The 12,317-nt window shown below is 34.3% G+C and overlaps 1 protein-coding gene across 1 annotated transcript; it reads left to right on the top strand.

Moving 5' to 3' along the window:
* Positions 1–5,872: 5,872 nt before the first annotated feature.
* LOC141588491 (uncharacterized) lies at positions 5,873–12,112 on the top strand. The gene is made up of 5 exons (XM_074409931.1): positions 5,873–6,032; positions 9,698–9,717; positions 10,921–11,208; positions 11,301–11,390; positions 11,536–12,112. The coding sequence occupies exons 1-5, from the start codon at positions 5,873–5,875 to the stop codon at positions 11,920–11,922; spliced, it is 945 nt and encodes a 314-aa protein (XP_074266032.1). The 3' UTR covers positions 11,923–12,112.
* Positions 12,113–12,317: the final 205 nt, after the last annotated feature.

The raw sequence follows: 12,317 nt of genomic DNA, 5'->3' as shown, positions 1-12,317 counted from the left end.
TGTTGTTTCTTCGAAACCTAAAAGGTTAAACTCATCACTTGTTGAAGATGATGGATTAATGTTACTTTTAAAAAGTAAAGAGCTTACAACTTACAAAGCAATTGTTTGATTCATGTTACTTCCAGAAAGTAACATATGACTTACATGAGAGGGTTTAAGTCACAACTCGATTCAAGGCCTAGAACCATGAAACCCCGAAACAAATTCCAAATGGAATTATTAGATTTTAAAGCTTGATTGGTTGCAAAGGGTTTTGCACTAGTTGAAATGCTTGAGTCTATTCGGATCTTCTTAGGGATTGCATTTCATTATGATGAGATATATAGCGAGTGAATCTAAAACCCACTTCTTCAAAGAAGGAATGTATTCGATACATGTTATGAGTTTTGTAGATTCTTACAATCCTAAGACAATGTGCAACTTAAGAAATGGTCTTAAGTAGGGCATCTATTAGTTGGAATCAATGATTTGATCATGTTATAAAACTTTTCTCGATGGGTCGAGAAGTTGTGTTTATAAATGAAGTTTAGTGGGAGTTACGGAAATTTTATTAGTCTCATATGTGGATGACATATTGATCATTGTGAATGATTTAAGCTTTGGAGAAATATAATACATCTTTAATATCTGGATTTATGGAGATAAATCCACATGATATTAGCGTCAAATAAGAAGTCTTATGTTGATAAGATTCATGACTAGTTCAATCAAGTTGAACATATTTGATTGATTCCATTTGTTTTCGCTGCCAAATCAATTAAATGGAAATGATGTACGATACTTCATATACTTTGAGTATGATGAATTGTTTCAAATCAAATTTAAGTAATTGTTACCAGGTAGCCATATAAGTTGCTCTTAAGTGCTTGAGAAAGCAGTAAGAATGTAAAGTTAAGTGTTATTGATGCAATTCACTAAATTTGTGTAAGGGCATTACACAAATGACAATTGAGATTGCGCAAGGTTTTCAACAAAACCATATTCAAAATGCATAAAGATGGTTAAGGAACCATTGTGGCTATGTTATTTAAGAAATAGATTTCCTAGAATCGTTCTATGCAATAAAGAACAAATGAGAAATATTTACAACGGAAATTGAGTACACTTGAAATCATGAGATGTGCAAGAAGAGATGAGTCCCGCACACTGTGAAAACAGTGGGAGCTATTCTAAGGCAAGAGAGCCTATATCTACATTGAATCTAGACAACGTACTCCGAAAGTTTTGTAATGCAAGTGTTTGCATTACGAAAGGAAAACAAGTATGTAGCAAGGTTGAGCAAGGAGTTGCTAAAACCTACTAACCAAGGCCTAGTCATAGGCTTAACATGATAAGTCATGTCATTTCAATTAGATTGAGATGAACAACTACATACAAGATCAAATTAGATTATAGAATATGAAATAGTAATCAGGTATTGACTATTCATATATGATAATCGCATTTGTCGTCTGAGTTTTAATCTAAAAACTCCTTTTATTACTTTGTTATATCCAATGGGTTGTAGAGACAATCATGAATCCCATTAAGGAGAACTGGATTAACATAGTATTCGCCCCTAGTTGCTTATATGAGGTGACGTCTCGAAGTGACTAGAGTGTGATGCGATTGATTGCAAGTTCAAGTGCCATAGAGTCATATGGGATGACTAGTCGATCACATAGGCAGACAGTTTGGAACACTCTGTCGGGCTAATGAACGTTTATAGAGTTCTGACAAATTTATATAGCCTGGTCGTGGCGACAGCTATTATAGTATTCTAATGAGTCGATTCTTTTGACTAAAGACTATTCTCCTAAGGTGGCAAAGTTTCAGAGTAACTTTGATTTATATTCCTACGACCTTCGTAAATGGGGTCAAATGGGCTTATTTTAGACTATGTTGAGCTGTGGCTAGTCGAAGGGAATAGTGCGATAGGAATTGTCCACCCCTTTGTCAGGGTTAAAAAAATATCTCAGGGCCACTCGAGGAGTAATGAACTAGAAATGCGTGGCCACACTCGGAAGGTATCTATGGTAGATAATTCCGGTCAATCAGTTATTCTCTAGATCGAGGAAACCACTCTCGATATGATCACTTGTAAGTACGACCCGAAAGACACCTTGCATTGAGTAGGAGATAGTAATAGGACAAGAGAATTGGTGACGCACACTTGTCGAGGACAAGTGGGAGATTGTTGGAGTAAGTGTCCCCGACAATAATGCGATCACAATTGTCAATGACATATTTAAATCTCATATTAAGAATACATGAGGGAAAGTAATATTTTATTGTCAACTGGTCCACATATATCGGTAATGATTGGTTGACTAGAGTTTGACATTACTGTCGTACGACGGTGGTGATCAGTTGATCCCTTAAGGTCATATCTTTAGGGAATACGATCTTAATTGATTATTTAATTAATCGTATCTAGATACGAGTTAATTACTACCTTAAAATTGGAAATGATTTTTATGAGTAAGTTGACGGTTTTATTGTAATTGGATTAAATAAGACTCCGTCTAAGCAATCGAATTGTTTTATTCACTTAGAATTGTTTATTGTTTATGAAACAATTGAGACGGGAATGAACGGTCCATCGAAATTACAAGACGTTGTAATTTATATTAAAGTGACAATTTTTATAAGATAGTAATTGAGAATTACTAGTGAAATTATTTAATTGTTTCATTTTTATGTATTATGAATTTTAAGGAGATAAATTGCATAATTACATAATGGGTCATGTAATATGTAACATATGTGACATGTGACAATATTACAAATGACAAAGATAAAATGGAAACCATTTTATCCATTTGGACCGAAAAGAAATGGAGGGTACCATAGATAATGGGTGTTCTTTTTAAGAGAAAATAGGTTATGATTAAGAAAACTTATTAATACCCTAGTCTAGCATGCTACATATATACATTGTGAAGACAAATTGTAGCAAAAGATGAGCAAGGAGTGGGCACTCTAACCCACTCCATGACCGGCTCCCTCCACTCCTCTAATGAGAAATTGTTTTCTCATTTTTATCATTCATTCCACATGCAAAAAAAACTTATCTCTCTACTCTTTTTCTCTACTAGTTTTCTAGAAAAATAAAGTTCAAAAAAATTCTTTTCCATACTAATAATTCTTACATATTACTAGTTGTAGTAATATCTATGTTAGTTATTTTTAAGAAGCTAATACATATTTTCTAGTAACAAAATTGGTATTAGTATTAAGATTGGTTCCTTGATACGAACTTTGAGGAGACGATCTTATTTTAGATCGTGGTTTAGGAGGATCATCCATTATGTTATGGCTCAAGAACAAGTGAAGGTAGGAGACCTTACTTTTGCCCAATTCGGTCCGTTTTATATGGTATGAAAAACCGATTTCTTTAATCTTATGTAATTGTTTTTGCATGCATAAGATTCTTAAGGTTTTATAACTAAAACTTCAATCTATCATATGGGATATGTAAAGTATGATTTTCAACATTCCTGGCATATGGCATGCTTTCTGGTTGGTCCACAAGTGGGTATCGTGCTTGTCCTTATTGTCCAACCAATGACCATAGATCTTTTTGGCTTAGAAATAGCAAAAAGGTTTGTTGGTTTGATTGTCAACGTGAGTTCTTCACACCTGACCATCCTTTCCGCAACAATTGTAAGCATTTTCTGAAAAACAGAAAAACTGAGAATCGCATAGCCGCATCGAAACTAACGGGTGACGAATTGTGGGATTCCGTAAAAGACTTGCCAAAAATAGTTGATGCTTCTGATCAAGAATTGAAAAGATTGAAAGATCGGAATGAAGGTTGGTGGAAACAAAGCATATTCTGGGAACTTCCCTATTGGAAAACGTTGCTGATTCGACACAACTTAGACGTTATGCACATTGAGAAAAACGTTTTTGAACAACTTATCAACACCATGATGGATGTATCAGTTAAAACTAAATTTGGCCCTAAGGGTAAAGACGACTTTAATGAACTTTGCTATAAACGGCCAATATCATCTAGGTTTGTTTTATCAACCGCGGAGAAAAGGGCTCTATGTGACTGGGTTGCTAATTTAAAATTCCTGGATGGTTATGCTTCGATTTGAGTCGGTGTGTTGACCATAAAAAGATGGTGTTGTATTCCATGAAAAGTCATGATTGTCATGTCTTTATGGAACGACTACTCCCCGTTGCCTTAAAACAATTGCTCCCGACCGGTTCTTGGAATGAAATAACTGAGATAAGCCAATTTTTTAGAGACCGGTTTACTTCTACGATTAAAGTTGATTCTATGGAACGTCTGGAGTCAAACATTGCGGAGATAATATGTAAGTTAGAGAAGATATTTCCCCCGTCTTTCTTCAGTTCCATGGATCATTTGCCTCTTCACCTACCTTATGAAGCGAAAATTGGAGGACCTGTTCAATATCGATGGATGTATCCATTTGAGAGATTTCTTAATCATTTAAAAAAAAGATTGCCAACAAAGCTCGGGTGGAGGGTTCAATATGCAACGCTTATTTGTTAGAGGAAATTTCAAATTTCTGTTCCTTTTATTTCGAAGATCACATTGACACAAAAGCAAAAGACTTAGATGTTGGTGTAAATTCTGATGACCAGTTAAAATCTAAGTTACCTGAGTTATTCAATGATGACATGGGAACTACAACCGGAAAATGTATACAGAGGTACTTGACTGAGAAAGAGTATGAAGAAGCTCATTTTTATGTGCTAAGGAACTGTGGAGAATTTTTAGAGACTTATGAAAAGTAAGTTAATACTTCATCATTAATCAATTTTTTTTTAATTATTAAATTAGATCGAATTTATAGGTAATACATAACTAAAACATGCTTTCCCTACTTATAGGGAATTTGAGACACATATCAAAATCAAATTTCCTGATGTCACGTCCTCTGATGATGTTTGGGCAAAACATGACAAAAGTTTTCCGAAATGGTATCATCTAATAATAGCTTTAGCATTGGGTCCTAGTAACATGGTGAAGTCTTGGAGACGGTATTCCATCAATGGCTATAAATTTCGAGCTTTTAAGGAGGGAGTTGATGTTTCGAAATCTACGTTAAGCAATGGGGTTTATGTGAATTCAACTGAAGGGTTGGACTACTATGGAACCCTAAATGACGTAATTGCGCTTTCTTATTATGCACAACAAAGAGTTTATAGGGTTATATTGTTTAAATGTGATTGGTTTGATAATTCCCTACAAGGACTTAGTATCCATAAGGTTTATGGACTTGTAGATGTAAACGAGAAAAAAAAACTTCGTGGACATAACCCAATTGTGGCATCTTTTCAAGTCGATCAATTTTGTTATGCTCCGTTTCCAACCATTAAGAAAGGTAATCAAGGTATTCAGTGGTCCGCTGTTTTTAAAACCAAGGCAAGATCACAAGTTGATGCTCCTATTGAAGAAAGTGTCTTTCAAGAAGATGTGGTTGTGAATGATCACTCAATTTCACCGATTTTGTTGGAAGATATAGAGGATGAAGATGTATACGAAGTGGCAGTGGAAAGAGGTCAAGGGGAATATGACAGAGACGTCAGAGAAGAAGGGGATAAAGATGAAGCTGAAGAACTTATTAGATACGAAAATGAGGAATCAGAGGAAGAAGTAGGAGTGCTTTTTTCAGATGATGAACCTCTTCTGATTTGTAGTGACACTGATAGTGAGGAGGACTAGTTGTAATTGTACAATTATTAATACATTTGTAAAAAAGTTTTAATTTTAAACATACAATAAAATTTGCATTGTTTTAAATTATAGTTAGTGTTTGTTTCCATTGTTTATATATACCCTGCTGAAATGGTTGATTTGCACTAATGATTTTTTCTTTGAACTAACAATTTGAATTGTTTTTAAGCAGTGATTATGCCGAATATTTTTCGCCGTATTTTTTGGAGCAATAGTAGTGCTTCTCAACATGATCGGGAGGACGAGGAGGTTGAGGATGAGGTCGATCCTGAACCTGCAACACGAAGAGAGGAGGGCATGCAGGTGATTCCCTCATCTGAGAGGCGTGGTCAGCCAGGTCATTTTTGGTAAGTTTATGTTAAATTTTTATTTTTTAAAACTTATATATATATATATATATATATATATATATATATATATATATATATATATATATATATATGAGTTCTAATGAGTCCTCCTCTCAAATTGAGTCCATAAGTCCCTCTAAGGGCCTTTGGATGGACTCAATGAATGGTTGAGATGCATTTGATTAAAGGCTATTAAAAAGAAAAGGTAAAAAATGTGATTGGTTGGATTGAGATGGGTGGTTGAGATTGAAAATTACCAAAAACAATTACCACTAATCAAATTTCTATACACTAATTAATTTTTCTTTCTCTCTCTAGCCCCTAATTAATCAGTTTTGAGTTTCAGTTTTCAGAAGTGTAAATGAAATGTTGTATGAGTTTTACAAGTGTAAATGTGATGTTTTACGAGTGTAAATGTAACATTTTAAGAGTGTAAATTTGATTTTTTGTGACGGAAATTTTGAATTTATATAATTTTAACATTTTACAAATGTAAATGTGATGTTTTACGAGTGTAAATGTAACATTTTAAGAGTGTAAATTAAATTTTTTTTGTGACGGAAATTTTGAATTTATATAATTTTAACATTTTACAAGTGTAAATGTGATGTTTTACGAGTGTAAATGTAACATTTTAAGAGTGTAAATTTGATTTTTTGTGACGAAAATTTTGAATTTATATAATTTTAACATTTTACAAGTGTAAATGTGATGTTTTACGAGTGTAAATGTAACATTTTAAAAGTGTAAATTTGATTTTTTGTGACGGAAATTTTGAATTTATATTATTTTAGCATTTTACAAGTGTAAATTTGATGTTTTACGAGTTTAAATGTAATATTTGAAGTGTAAATTTGATTTTTTGTGACGGAAATTTTGAAATTATATAATTTTAACATTTTACAAGTGTAAATATGTTGTTTTACGAGTGTAAATGTAATATTTTAAGAGCATAATTTTAAATTTTTTGTGACGGAAATTTTGAATTTATATAATTTTAGCATTGTAAATTTAATATTTTAGGCAATTTTCTATATCCAAATTTGAATTTATATAATCTTAACATGTTACCAAGTGTAAATGTGATGTTTTATGAGTGTAAATGTAATATTTTAAGTGTAAATTTGAAGGTCTGCGAGTGTAAATTTGAAGCTTTAAGAGTGTAACTTTGGTCCTTTGAGTGTGACTTTGGTCCTTTATAAGTGTAACTTTTGTCCTTTACGAGTAAAACTTTAGTCCGACTACCAAAAAACACCACCACCGTCGTCCTCCACCACCAACTCATATCCACACAAAATATGAGTGCGAATCTATATAATTTTAACGAGTGTAAATGTACAGATATACAAGTGTAAATGTAAGGAAATATGAGTGTAAATGTAAAAAATATGAGTGTAAATGTAAAGAAATACGAGTGTAACTGTAAAGAAGTACAAGTGTAAATATGAAAAATGCATGTAAATGTAAAGAAATATGAGTGTAAATGTAAACAAATACAAGTGTAAATGTAAAGAAATGTGAGTGTAAATGTAAAGAAATGTGAGTGTAAAGTTAAAGAAATATGAGTGTAAATGTAAAGAAAGACCAGATCTAAAAAATGAAAAAGAAACCCAACAAAACCAGATCTGAAAAAAATATATAACACCCACAAAACGACAACAAAACCAGATTTTTTAGAAGACGAGATTTGAAAATTTATAAAACAAACACCCACAACTAAAAAAAACACCACCCACCTTTTTATATTATTAAAACACCACTTTTACAAAAAAAAAAAAAATAAACGACAGAAACATTGAATGCAAGGACAACAATAAAAACAAAAAACAATAAAGATCAACATGAAATGCAAGGACACAAACATGAAATACAAACATATAGACACAAGAAGAAATTTGAAAAAAATATAAAACCGTATAACAAGACGATTTTTTATAAGACGATATTTGAAAAAAATATACTTATAGATCCAAAAAATGATAGATCTCGAAAAAAAAAAAAAATCAGAACGAAACACGACGGCTTTTAGTCTACAACACACCACCATTTCTTTAAAAATCAGAGAGAAACACAAACCCCTCCCCTTTCTTTAAAACAAAGGTTTTCCATGGTGCCTTTTTATTTTCAGATCTGAATTTTTTTTTTTTAAAAAAGTTGAACGTGGTTGTTGGTCGGCTGGGATATTGAAGGTGGTGGTGGTGGTGTGGTGATCTGAAAAGGGTGCGTGGTTTCGAAAAGGAGGTGGGAAAGATCGGCTTTTTGTGGTGGTGTGCGTGGTTGTAGGTGGTGGTGGCGGAGGTGGTTGATTTGTAGTGGTGTGCGTGGTGGTGTTGTACGTGGTGGTGGTGGAGTGAGGAGGGATGTGAGGGTGTCGTGGTGGCAGATGGGGAGTGGCGGGAAACGGTGAGTACGAACTAACTACCCCTTTTATTAAACACTACGACATACAAACCCCATTGTAAACATACACTGCCAAAACCAAAATCCCATTCATCCCCATCTACCCCATTACCAGAATCCGGCGACCACCACCATCGCCGACACCGAGCTCCGGCACAGACCGTCGTTGCTAAGACGTTGGCAGAGACCACCACCGTCGTCGTCCCTATCTCGCATCTCTCCTCTCCTTTATTCCGCACCCAAATCACCGACAGTGACTGATCGGGAATGACAGAGTCACCGGTCGTGATCCTTTTACCGTCGATAGAAGCATATGAAGATTGCGGATGAGAGTAGTTCACCACGACGGCACGAATCCCCAAAATTTCGGATTCTTAAATCAGACCCTGATTCTCCTTCCTTTGATTTTGATATTGTTTCGTTATTTTGAGAGTAGTAGACTAGTAGTGGATATCAGACTCGACTTGTGCTCATCTGGATTGGATCATGCTCAGCTCGAGTTTGAGATCGGTTTATTGTGGAAAGCTAAGCTTTGAAAAGTATTTTTCGATGTTTGTCGAGCCGGCTCAACTTACTTTACATCTCTAGCTATGGCATAAACTGGAGCGTTTGTGCCTAGAGCGTCCAGCAAACCGCATTTCTAGGAGATGCTCCAAAGAATGCTTGAGTGTGTCTCACAGAGCATTTGCGTGATAGCATATCATAGTTGATCATTCATTAATGAGTTGGGTTTAATGTTGTCTGGTAACATACTGGTAGGACTCTTAGGAACGAAGGTAACGGAGGTAGGTAGGGGAAGAGATTTGGACTTAAACAAGGGATTATGGGGTATGATTTGGACCAGAAAATAGGCATTATTGGGCGTATCCTTCAAGGTAACGATACTTTTTTAAAAATGTTTTTGGTAATCTTCTACTGCATAAATACTTATTAACTTGGACATTTAACTTTTAGTCCGTCAGTCATGTCTATTAAGTAGTTGATTGGGTGATGATTGAGTAGTGACCTGATTTTGAGTAGCCTGACTGTATTTTGAAATTGTTTAGAAGAAAATATTCCGAACAAGGAATTGTTGAGAGTAGCGTGTATAATTCCAAGGAATGAGGTATTGTACTGTATACTGTATGTAGTAGTAGTAGTTTGTAGTAAGTAGAGACATTAGGGATTCCAAGGAATGAGGTAATGATATCATAGTTGGACGCTTTAATATTCATACTGGACTTCTGTGATTTAATTTGCATGTTGTCTTCAGGGGACTTTGCTAGGAATGAGGTAATGATATCATAGTTCTCACTACGGCCAATTTGCTTATCATATTTGGATACCATCTAAATTGTCCGTATGATCTAATCCAATTATCTAAGTGCGGATGGGTAAGGCTGTATATGTTTGAGATGTATAGTAGGGTGCAAATGCCCTTTATAAAGTGTATCTAGAATTCTTGAAAAAAGCGTACCTAGGAGTGTCTAAAGTGTGTATAAGATTTGGAAAAAAAAAGTGTATCTACTATGGAAAAAAATTGTATCTGCATCGTCATAAAGTGTGTATAGAATTTATGTAAATAACGTACGTATAAATGTATAATATTGTAAAGTGTATCTGGATTTACCCAAAAAAAAAAGAGGCGTATCTGACATGTATTTTAATGTATTTAGTAGCTGTAAAAAAAAGGAAAAAAAATGTATCTGTATTTGTTATAAAGTGTATCTACGATTTGGTTTAAAAAACAAAAAACGTATCTTACATGTATTTTTACGTATCTAGTAGCTTTAAAAAAAACGGATAAAAAATGTATCTGTATTGTTATAAAGTGTATCTAGAATTCTTGAAAAAAGCGTACCTAGGAGTGTCTAAAGTGTATATAAGATTTGGTAAAAAAAAAAAAAAAAAGTGTATCCACATTCTTAAAATGCGTATATAGAATTTTGGTAAAAAGTGTACCTACTTTAGTTAAAAGTGTATATGAGAATTGGTAAAAAAAAAAAAAAAAAAAAAAAGTATCTTCATTCTTAAAATGCGTATATAGAATTTCGGTAAAAAACTGTACCTACTTTAGTTAAAGTGTATATGAGATTTGGTTAAAAAAAAAAAGTGCACCTTTTATATATATATATATATATATATTCTAATGTATCTAGTGCGTTCTCACTGAATGGTCGTTCTCACAGGATCCCACCTCTATATATATATATATATCATTTACAATTAAAATTTTAAATATTTATGTGTTTTTTAGGTGGGATGACAAGCCGGTCAAGCAATATGTTACTTGGTCGTTCACCCGTAACCTAGGAGATGTGTACTTCACTAGGTGGGGTGAAGCGAGCCACGCACAGCGTCAGAAGATGTGAAATTACTTTGAGGTAATTAATTTGACACTTATCTATAATTATGTATTTAAATAATATTTTTCTTAAGTTTATAATAATTTTCTTAAGTTTTATATAACTAATTTCACACTTACTTTTGAAACAGACTCATGCAAGATCCATCGATCGTGGCTATGATCCTACGCTTGAGTGGCAGTCAAGGGTAACTAAGCGGATTACCACCCTTATTAAGAGACTAAAATATAATAAGAAAAAGCCAAAGTGGGTGCCTGATAATTGGTGGGAGAACCTTAAGACTAGGCCAGAAGATCCCACTTTTGACAAATATTCGAAAACCAACACGACAAATAGGAAGTCGGGTGATAAAGATGGGAAAACATTGGGCACCCACACTCTTGGTCGGAAGAGTTGCTCCGATGCTTTTAAGGAATTGGTAAGTATTGTTTATATTGCTTTTAAAAAGTGGTTAATATATATGATTGACAAATATATACTTTATTTTACTTGTTTCCATACTAATTTCAGGGTCAAGAGGCCATTCCCTACAAGTTGTTTACAAAGACGAAGAAAAATAAGAAGGGCGAGTGGGTTAATCCTCGAGCTGTTGAGATAGACGTAAGTTTTTGTATTCAATTTAATATTTATTTTTATTATAAAGAACGGTAATATCTTTCTTAGAAAGAACGATAATATCTTTCTTATAAAGATAGGTATATATATATATATATATCATTTCTGACGATTTTGTTTCTTTTTTCAGCATGATTACAATGAGGAGATGAGTCAACCATTGCCACCTGGACAGTCTCCCGACGAGCTCCAGGCATACTACAAGCCTGTCAAGGGCTTTGACAAGAAGAACCGGATATTTGGGACCAGAGCTAAAGGGGCCGAAATATGGTATAATCCTCCTACTGACAAAGCTAGTCGACGGTCTTTCTCTTATGCTCCTAGCATGATTTCACAGATTTTCACCCAAATGAATGATGAGCGAGCCGCTCGAATTGCTCTTGAAAAAACCGTTCGTGAACAGGCCGAACAAATGGCGGCAATGCAAAAGGCTTGGGCTGATATGCAAGCATTTCAAACCCCAAACACGTGTTCACAATTTAATCCACATAGACGGGATGACTTTGCGGATGATTGACACGGGTTTGGAGGTGGTAGTTTTATTGATCCTATAGGTTAGAGCCTTTAGGTTAGAGCCTTTAGTTAGGTTAGTATTGTCGTCTAGTACGGAGTATGAAAAAACATTGGTGATTCGTGTTTAATTAGTAAGACAATGTACGAATTTGACCGACTTTTTATGTAAAAAATTTGCGTTCAATTCTCTTTTGTTGCCTCTCTTGATTCCCGCAATAGCAGTCGACATGAAAATGGATTCCCGCTTGGCGGTCGACGATTTTATATGTGTTTTGCAGGTTTTGGTTGTATTTGAAACGATGCAAATAGGCATCGTGGCTGTATTTGAAATGATGCAAAAACGCATCGTGGCTGGGCAGTAGGCTGCTGTTTCCAGGCCTATTTTTTTAATGAAACTGA

This window comes from Silene latifolia, chromosome 6 (assembly GCF_048544455.1).
Source record: "Silene latifolia isolate original U9 population chromosome 6, ASM4854445v1, whole genome shotgun sequence".
NCBI classification, from domain to species: domain Eukaryota; kingdom Viridiplantae; phylum Streptophyta; class Magnoliopsida; order Caryophyllales; family Caryophyllaceae; genus Silene; species Silene latifolia.
The sequence above is the reverse complement of the archived record's forward strand: the minus strand, read 5'-3'. Positions and strand labels throughout refer to the sequence as shown.

What these genes read in the sequence shown, in the direction of transcription:
- LOC141588491 (XM_074409931.1), top strand. Translation starts at nt 5,873, where the DNA reads ATGCCGAATATTTTTCGCCGTATTTTTTGGAGCAATAGTAGTGCTTCT. An exon ending in GGGACTTTGCTAGGAATGAG is followed by an intron (nt 9,718 to 10,920) that starts GTAATGATATCA and finishes CTTTTGAAACAG; the next exon opens with ACTCATGCAAGATCCATCGA. An exon ending in CTCGAGCTGTTGAGATAGAC is followed by an intron (nt 11,391 to 11,535) that starts GTAAGTTTTTGT and finishes TTCTTTTTTCAG; the next exon opens with CATGATTACAATGAGGAGAT.